This window comes from Etheostoma spectabile, chromosome 16, assembly GCF_008692095.1.
Source record: "Etheostoma spectabile isolate EspeVRDwgs_2016 chromosome 16, UIUC_Espe_1.0, whole genome shotgun sequence".
NCBI lineage: Eukaryota > Metazoa > Chordata > Actinopteri > Perciformes > Percidae > Etheostoma > Etheostoma spectabile.
The window spans coordinates 2,223,091-2,232,395 of NC_045748.1; the positions used below are offsets into that span (position 1 = coordinate 2,223,091).

Here is a 9,305-nt window from a genome sequence, read left to right on the forward strand (position 1 = left end):
GCTCGAGGTTTCTGCCTCTTAAAGGACGTTTTTCCTTGCCTCTGTTGCCTAGTGCTTGCTCTTGGTGGGTTTTGTTGGGTTCCTGTAAATAACATTACAGAGTACGGTCTAGACCTGTTCTTTTATGAAAAGCGCAGTGAGATAACTATTGTTGTGATTTAGCGCTATAAAAATAAAATGTAACTAAAATTGAATAGAATATAGAGCTCCCCCTACAGCTTCGGAATATATTAAAGCCTTTATAGCCTCAAACTATTTAAATAACTTCTATTTCTAACCTTTTTTTTTTTTTTTCAAACTTTCTAAACAGATCAGGGGATTCGGGTATGACTTGGCTTATGTCTTCACGCACTAGAGTTATCATTATACATATTGATAGATTTGAATAATAAATCTAGGTATGAAAATATGCATCATTTACTTTTTTTGCTTTGAAGTTTTTCCATATTTGGGAAAACCTTTGCCATGACTCTATGCACAAACATATTCAACAAAGTATCAGTGCACGCTGCAGATCAAAGCGAGGCGAGACAGTTTCCCAGATTTTGTCACAGAGCCGGTCTGGAGATAAGCATTATAATAGACGATGACTGTGCACTTGAGGCCTTGGATGTAACATCACTGATGTGCCCTGTAGCTACGCTCTTTATATCCTGTTGTTCACACTCAACCTCAACATAGGAGATCAGTCAGTCAGTGCTGGAAACACAGTGCTCAAAGAACCAATTCTTGTTATTGGAAAAGCTAATTTATCAGGGACTAGAGAGAGTAAATAGCTATTTGGCAGGTGCTTTTCTAATTATAGACCAGAGTTTTGCTACGTCTTAACCTGTAATCCTCAAAAGTTATTTATTATACAAAGGCACAATAAGGGTATGAGTCCCAGGACATTGTAAAATGATGAAGTTGCAAGTGGTTTGCTTGTGTTTGGAGTTAGACGTCAGAAGAAAAGGCTCTCTGTATGTTCTCCGATGGGATCTGAGACTTTAAGTGGCAGCCAAGCGTTCATGCTAGCAGATATAAAAAATGTGAAATAACAATGGAACTTGATGTCAGTAAACTGAACACAGACTGATGCTGTTTAACAAACAAGGCCGAGCTGCTGTAATGCTGCATATAAGTTGCTAAAAAAAATGTGACGAGGGAGACAAAAGACTTATTGTCTGATAGTCTGGCTTTTGTCTTTGCAGTTTTTCTCTTATTGCTGCTGCTTGGAAGACAGTGTGGATCTTGCTTTTGATTTCTGTTTTGCTGTCGACCGTGTCCATATCTGACATCAGATCGTATTCACCTAAATTATCCATTTCAAGAACCACATTTTATGATTTAGGTGTATTGTTCTAGAATTTTCTGGGCTATGTATCATAACCTGTGTATATAGTTTCCGTTAATTATAAATTAATAGATGTGTTCTGAGTTAAATGTTTACTTTAATGTTTTGTTCCATAGCTCCACCCACCTTCACACAAGCCCCGCCTCCTGTGATGGAGGCTCTGGTTGGAAATCACCTCTCGCTTTCCTGTGTTGTTAATGGCAACCCTACTCCAACCATCACCTGGCTAAAAGATGGCAGTGAAATTCAAAGAATAAATTATCCGGTATGTTTATACATCTGTCTGTCTGTCTGTCTGTCTGTCTGTCTAAAAACCAAGAATACTAACCACAACAATATTGGAGTAGTTACCCCCTTCCCCTCTTATCTTCTTTTATTCCATTTTATTTATTTATGTTTTTTATGTTGCTCTATTTTTTTTTTTGAGCCAAAAAGGAAATTGCACTGGAAACATGCAGGAATTCATAGTGCACCTTTTAAGTTAATTGACTTGATACCGTCTCTGTGCCAATACCATTTCGAAAAGGGCAAGGTGGAGGGGGGACTCCCCCGTCAATCTTTAAAATGGTAGCCAGTCAGAGTAAACTAGCCCAATTATAAGGACTTTAATATGGGACTCTAAGGACTTTATTATGTCATGTAGCATCGTCCACAATTGGTTGTAAAGACAATGTACTCTAGATTGTGTTTTATTGGTGAACTAATTATGATAAAAAAAACTATTTCAACCTAACACGGTTGGTTAATATTATTATAACATTAACTAAGTGACTAGCAAAAGGAGCTTGTTGTCCCTAACTTTCATCCATTCCGTATTCGAGTATAACCAAGGCTTTAGTGGCTCTCTGTCTCAATAGCTACCAATATAATAATAAAAAAATGTCTTGACAACACAGTTAAAGTAGCCTACAGTACTTAGTAAAAGTCCTGCAAAGTAATCAGTGCATAGGCATAATTTTACTGTTGCAGCAAGTCGCGGTGGCGCTAAGTGTTTTAAATACCCATTTTGTCCCATGATTCCTAACCTAGGGGCACGGGGCCCCTCCAAAGGGTCACTGAGGTGTCTTAGGATGTTTAATGGGGGATAGGAAAGAAAGAAAAAATAAAGTTCAGTTTGACAAATGTGTAGAAATGTCTTTCTTTTTTTTGTAAAATATTGAATAACTTGAACTTGTTGTAGTATAGTACAAGTACTTTGAAATTGTAGCCTACTTGAGTTACATTCCACATCTGTTTATCTACCACTCTGTATTTATTACATGTATAGTATACTGTATGTGTACCTGTCTATATATTCTATACCTATCTATCAATCTATGTGTAATATTTACATCCATTCACCTCTCACTTGATCTGACATATATTTACCAGGAAGGGGCCTTGTTTCTGCGAGCAGTGAGCATGCAGTCAGCAGGACAGTACACCTGCCACGCTTCCAATTCTGAGGGAAACGTGACTCGCGTAACCAAAGTGAAGATCAAAGGTCTGTCTGTCTGTCTGTCGGTCTGTCTGTCTGTTTGCATGTCTGTGTACCAGTTCTTTCAGCCTCTGTGATGTCTGTGTGACTGACTGGCTGGGAGCCACCCAAATTTACATTTCTGTTTCTCCTTATTGCATCATATGACAGAGTGGTAACAGAAACTCAAACTGAATTTAACTCTTATTATGTCTCTGTGTAGCTAATATTGCTATCATGATATCAGACAGGATTTCCTCTGGGATTTTTGGGAGTTTCTTTGTCATGAAGCTTTGTGTTTTTCACAATTTGAAGCCTGCGTTTCAGAGACGTGACAATTTTTTTGAGCTTGCCAGGCTGTTGAGTGAATTGACATATATATATATATATATATATATATATATATATATATATATATATATATATATAGTACACATTTTCTAAATGTTTGAATAAAAAAAAAATCTCTTGAAGTATGAAGTCAAAAATATTACATGAGGTGTAATGTTTTCTAAATTGACAGATTCCCAGAAGGTTTCAGGTTACAGATTTAAAAAATGTAACTCCAATGTAAGGACAAATACATGTAGAACATGTAAATATGCTACTGTGTATCATAGGATTACACCAACACAGCACTGAATAATACATTGGGGAATTTATTTCTGAATTCTTCCTGTACTCCTACACCTACTGTACACCTACTGACATATTTCATTCCTCGGTATAATGTCTCCCTGAGGTTTTACTTTATTTTAGAATGGCAGCGGTGGCATTTTAAATAATAATCACCATAAGCACATACTGCCTTTTAATACTGTTCAGTCTTAGTCACATTATCTGAGCTTTGGCTGTGTTTGTGCGCAGCGTTGCCACATGTATGGATTACAGGAGACTAATAGCTGATCTGGATGAAGTCAGCCTAAAAGCCTTAAGTAACCTCTAAACTGTCACTCAATGTATCCATCTAGCATTTTTTTAAGGTGCTGCGGAGATCATGTGTTTATTTATACAGGGAACATGTGGCATTTATCCGTGTATAAATGGGTGTGAATGGCTGGATGTGAGTGGAGTGCTCAGAAGACCATAATATCACAATCATTCCATTTACCATCCATTTAATGAGTACGATGTTAGACATTAAGCTGGATGAATTAATGTCTTGTTTTTAAGAATGGATTGTGAGTCTTTCAACATTGTTCCACAGCGCTTACCAAGATCCTCTTCCTATTTCTTCCTGCTGGCTAATTGGCCATGAGTCTCATATCTGTTAACTGCATATTAGGTACCTAATGTAAACAGGGGCAAGGTAAAATAGATTGCTTGAAACTGGTATTTGTATAACATGAGTTTATATTCAGTTGCATGTAGAAGATATTGGAATCTATTATTGGGTTACGGGTGTTGAATTCCCGACGAGAATTGACAAAGAAACACAATTTTAGTGTTTTCTGTCACACCAACGCAGTTTGTCAGACATTAGACTGAAGCAATGATAACGGGACGTACATTGTGAAGGCAGTAATTCGCTCAAAAATAAGGTTATTTAGTTCGGACATGAGTGAAACTTTTTGGAGTAAGTGACCATCTGTTGCATGTAAAATAAGGTTTTGTTCTCTGCATGTAAAATAGTGATTGCTCCAGATGTTTTCTGAACTGCAACAGTGTTTCAGATAAAGGGCTTTTAGAGACATATTTCAGCTGTTTGTTGACATTTTAGAGACCAAATGATTACAAAAAGAATCAATAGATTGCAGCTGTTTTTGTACATTTTTGTGATACAAGTCCTTTGTAACATGCCTCCCACTAGGTCCCCCTGTTATTGTTGTCCCTCCCGAAAGCACGTCTCTCAACAAGTCCCAGAATGCACTACTCCGGTGCCAGGCGGTGGCTGACCCCCCCAACATGACTTACGTTTGGCAGAAAGGTGGAGAGAACGTCCATCACATAGAGTGAGTGCAATCATTACTCTTTTTATCTGAGCAGTCCATTTTCACCCTTTTGATGTTTTATGCAGTGCGTTTCAGCAGGTGGAGCAAAAAATGACTGAGAATGGTTTCTTTTTTTCTTTTTTTCTTTTTCGAAGTTTGAGGAGCACAGGAGTGGCTGTTACATCTCCGTTTTAATCTGGCTTTGCGATTTAATAGAAGATTGCAAAACAAAATGGTACAGAGAAGACACAAACAAAATCAAATCCACATAAACTGACAAAACGTGAAATAAACAATTGGCATTCAGTCTAATTCACAGAGATTAAATGTGAATACAAAGATAAAACATTTTTTCTCCACATTTTGTTTGACAAGGCTGTACAACAGATGAGATCTATAGAGGCTAGAATGTACTTAATGTCCACACATGCAAGAATCGGCTTCCTTATCAATAGAAACTAAAATCTGCCTCCTCATAGGTCTTAAACATTTCTTAAAAGCCGGTTTCACATGCACTCATGTGCCGCTCCACTGAATTATTTTTACATGTCACTTTTGATGTGCTTCTAAACTATTATGGAGTAATAGGAGAGATGTAAAAATACCTGCATTGCTTCAGGTTCATTCTGAATACAACTTTGGTGACTGAGGGCCAATTTGGAGTCTCTGTTCTGCATTAGCTGGAGTAATACAATGTACAATCGTTTGAGTCAATGGAAGAAGCATCCGTACTCTCAAATATGTGCAGGAATCTTTTAGCGAGCTTTCGGTTAAATAACTTTTCCAGGGCAAGAAGAGGCAGAACCAGTAATTTCAGTAAAAAACCATACATTTTCTATGTTCTTAGTCATTAATTCATCACACTCTCAGAACACATGCACCACAGGTAAGAAATAGTCAGCGGTTGCAAATTTCTTCATGAAACTCTTCATACTCATGATGTTCTTCGCATGTTGCTTCCATTCATGATTTAACTACTAACTTTCAGCTTGCAATAAAATGGCAACACCTAGCTAGGAAATGTAAAATCTTGACTACCGATGCTACTGCAATGCCAAAGATGGCTCCCTGGAGAAATCCACAGCACTCCATGTGTTTTTGTTATTCACATAGACAGAGGTGTGTGTTTGTGTGTGTGGGGAATTCTGCTTTGGTTGCCACAGTACAAGTAAAACATTCACAAAAGAACTACTGCCCTGCATCTTCTAGGTTATCTCCCTACTCAAACACACCTGATTTGAATGATCTGCTGATTAACAAGCAGCTGAAGCTCGTCAAGGGCTCAATAACGACTGAATAATTAGGATCAAGTGTGTTTGAGTAGCTAGAGACCTTAAACATGCAGGGCAGCAGCTCTCCAGGAGAAGGGATGGGCCGCTGATTTAAATAGACACCAGTATGCACTGCGTTAATCAAAATGAACAATGACTGATGTAAATTATAATTTGTCTATTCACTCAATGTCAACTTTTGGCTTCACAGAATTCCTTTTATAGGACAGCGCAGTCTAAGGGCCGCGTTAAAGAATTAAAAACTGAGATGTTTCTTTGGTCGACCAGAGTTTTTGCAGTAACCAAGCCAGCTAGTGGTGAAAGAATGCTTTATTCCTGCAGTGTCTGTCCCGGAGAAAGAGAGAGCTGTACGTTGCTTATATTCTTGAGATGATAAAAGGTGGATGAAAAAAAAATGACACACACCCAAGATTAACTATTATGAACACCCAAGGTTTGTGCCAAGGAGTTAAAAGTTAGAGCAAAGCTTCTCTTTTTTGGAATTTTGCAGTAATGTTTTTCACCCCAGCACGGGCGGAGTGAAAATTCAGCCCTGGCAACCCCCACTTTGACCGAAATGTCAGTTTTTGTCTAATTCAGCTAACGATGTACCTGACAAGTCATGGTGAAGGTACATCACTAAAGCGATGCAAAACAAAAGTCCAGCAGTGCCTTTATAGCAGTTCTGCTCATTCATTTGCAACATTGCCAATACAATGGACCAACACAACCACAGTTTTAAATGTATGATACAGGTAGCTTTCTAAAATCTCCAACCTATGTGCATATATTGTCTTAGAGTATAGATTGTTATATCAGCCCACCCACAGGTTATGCCAAAGAGTAACTAACCACCAACTTACATAACACCTTGTTCTTACTGACCTCCAGTGGTCGTAGTTGCCACCTTACTGCAGTGATGTAGAGATGTACTCAGACGGGCCAGTTCATCTGTAATGAACACTCACCTTCCTAATAATTTTACTATAGCTCCACGTGGTTCTTGGTGCTGATCTTTGTGAAATGTACTGTGTTTGCAATGAGGCTTATTTGCATAGAAAGGGGACAACTTTGCGCCAAATGTCTGCATATTACGTCATTTAAATACATGCAAGTACAGGCGCACTGAGACGCTATATGTCTGACAGCGCAATTAGGGGTGCATTTCACACATTGCAGGGGTGCTAGGAGATAGATTCATCATTTGTGCAGTTTAAACGGCCACAAAAGCAGCGCAGTCCTTTTGATGCATTATTAAGTGTGGTGCCCTGTCGAGTTTACTTGCAAACAAACACAGTTTATAGTTATAGTGTTTTCTCACCGAAACACATTGTGTGAATCTGAATGCTGTTTGTAATGTGAAAGGGCTTACACAAGCCCACAGAGAATCATCACCCACCTCTGCATCGACATCATTATCTTTTGAAGCACATTTACTGTGCCATTCAGTCGCGACTACTTTGCAACCTTGGCCGCAACAGCCAAACAATAAATTAAATGCAGACTTGGTGAAGACAATGTGATAGTCTCTGCCATAACAAAGACACATAAAATACAAACATAAGTAAAAAAGGAAAGAAAAATAGGTTCCAGCTTCAGTCATGGTAAAACAAGAAAGGAAAAAATGAAATTGTCCTGAAGAAGTGGAAGCACTAAATGAGCTTTTCTGTAGGAGAGGTTTTACAATAGCAATGTTCAGTGCCAAGGATTTGATCCAAGTGAGCGGAGAATGGTTGATGATTGCCAGCAGCACACAATTGAACACTCTGAATAAAATGGTTGCTGGGACAGGGTCAGTTGAGCAGGTGGAAGGCTTAATTTGCATTACTTTCCTTCCTGAGCATTTCTCTACTACACATATCATTTTTCATTACATCTCTACTCAGGTTAATACTCAACCTGATTTTGATGAGGAAAAAGTTTCAGAGAGGCTTTTTGGAGCTGATATATAATGCTGTTAACAGCTGAGTAGAGCACACAAGGATTATTCTGATTATCTGCTATGCATTTTGGGAAATAAGCCCTTTTGTAATAGCTTTTTTTGTCTCTTTTTTTTTAAATAGTGAGGTGCTCTTTGAGAAAGTCAAAATGGACTTTCAGCTTAGTTTTCCACCAGTTACTCTCAGCATTCCTGTTTTTACGTGGTTGGTGTTGTATGGCGGTTTATGATTTTCGTTTGAAGTTGTTTACTTGTCACATGAAGAGTTTATTATGAACAAACTAAGCCGTCACGGGAGGAGGGTAAACATTATTATTATGCTTAAAGCTGAATTAATTTTTCATTTGATTTTTGTTTGCCACATAGTGGGAAGGGAACTCTTGCTGACATTTACTAAGTTCTTATTGCTCATGTGGTTGGGGCTGTTAATCTACAGAAATTTGACAGAAAAATACGCTTTTTTTGAAATGTTATGTCTTGCAGGAAGAGAAGGGGTTCAGTGTTGGAGTCCGGGGAGCTAGCGAGCAACTAGTAACATCAAGTAGTTGACTGTATTGTTTCTTTGTTTTGGCGTTGGCTACGGCCCACAGTAACCTGTGTTCAGGTCAGTTATAAAATTGCAGTGAACTGGCTATAACGTCTTACCGAGGGACGTGACAGTACGATAAAGTTTGCTAATTAGAACTTAGTTTATATCAACGACGTTCCGCTTCAGGGATTTCTCCAGTGAAAGACCCTCCTCCGCAACGCCATTAAAGACGGTCTGACAATGAAATGTTAGCACCAAAAACAAAGTGCAGCTGAATGAGGAATGTTATTAGTTTTGCAGGTATGTGATCACACTGGAAGCTAAGAAATTTTGACCTGATGATGGCACAAGATGATATCCTATTACAATAGGGTTAATCTCCCAGGAACCTTAGATATCTGTACCAACGTTCATGCTAATCCATCTAGTAGTTGATAAGATATTTGGATCTGGACCAAAGTGGTGGACTGACTGGACTGGAAACACAGAGACTGAACAATAACAATACTGTACTGTATGTGTGTGTCTATGGAATGAGAAATGTCAGTGTGCTAAAGGAGCCTAAAAAAAAATGTGTTGAGTTGGTGATTCTGTGTAGGGTTGTCATTGCAAACAATCCTTTTAACATCAGTCATTTGATTTAAAACTATGAGGAAGGCATTCAGTGGCATTCATAAAAGCAGCATTCATTAATAAGGCTGGGTATCATTTAAATGTCCCATGGCATGAAAATGTCACTTTGTGAGGTTTTTTAACATTAATATGAGCTCCCCCAGCTTGCCTATTGTCCCCAAGTGGCTAGAAATGGCGTTAGGTGTAAACCAAGCCCTGGGTATCCTGCTCTGC

At 38.5% G+C, this 9,305-nt stretch overlaps 1 protein-coding gene across 1 annotated transcript in view; it reads left to right on the forward strand.

Annotated features, from left to right (window-relative positions):
• The window catches only part of LOC116704700 (protein turtle homolog A), an 85,070-nt gene that overhangs the window by 59,630 nt on the left and 16,135 nt on the right, over nt 1-9,305 (forward strand). Inside the window, exons 5-7 of the mRNA XM_032540317.1 lie at nt 1,450-1,598; nt 2,705-2,816; nt 4,600-4,741. Of these exons, the coding sequence (XP_032396208.1) occupies nt 1,450-1,598; nt 2,705-2,816; nt 4,600-4,741 (403 nt within the window). The remainder of the gene's footprint in view (nt 1-1,449; nt 1,599-2,704; nt 2,817-4,599; nt 4,742-9,305) is intronic.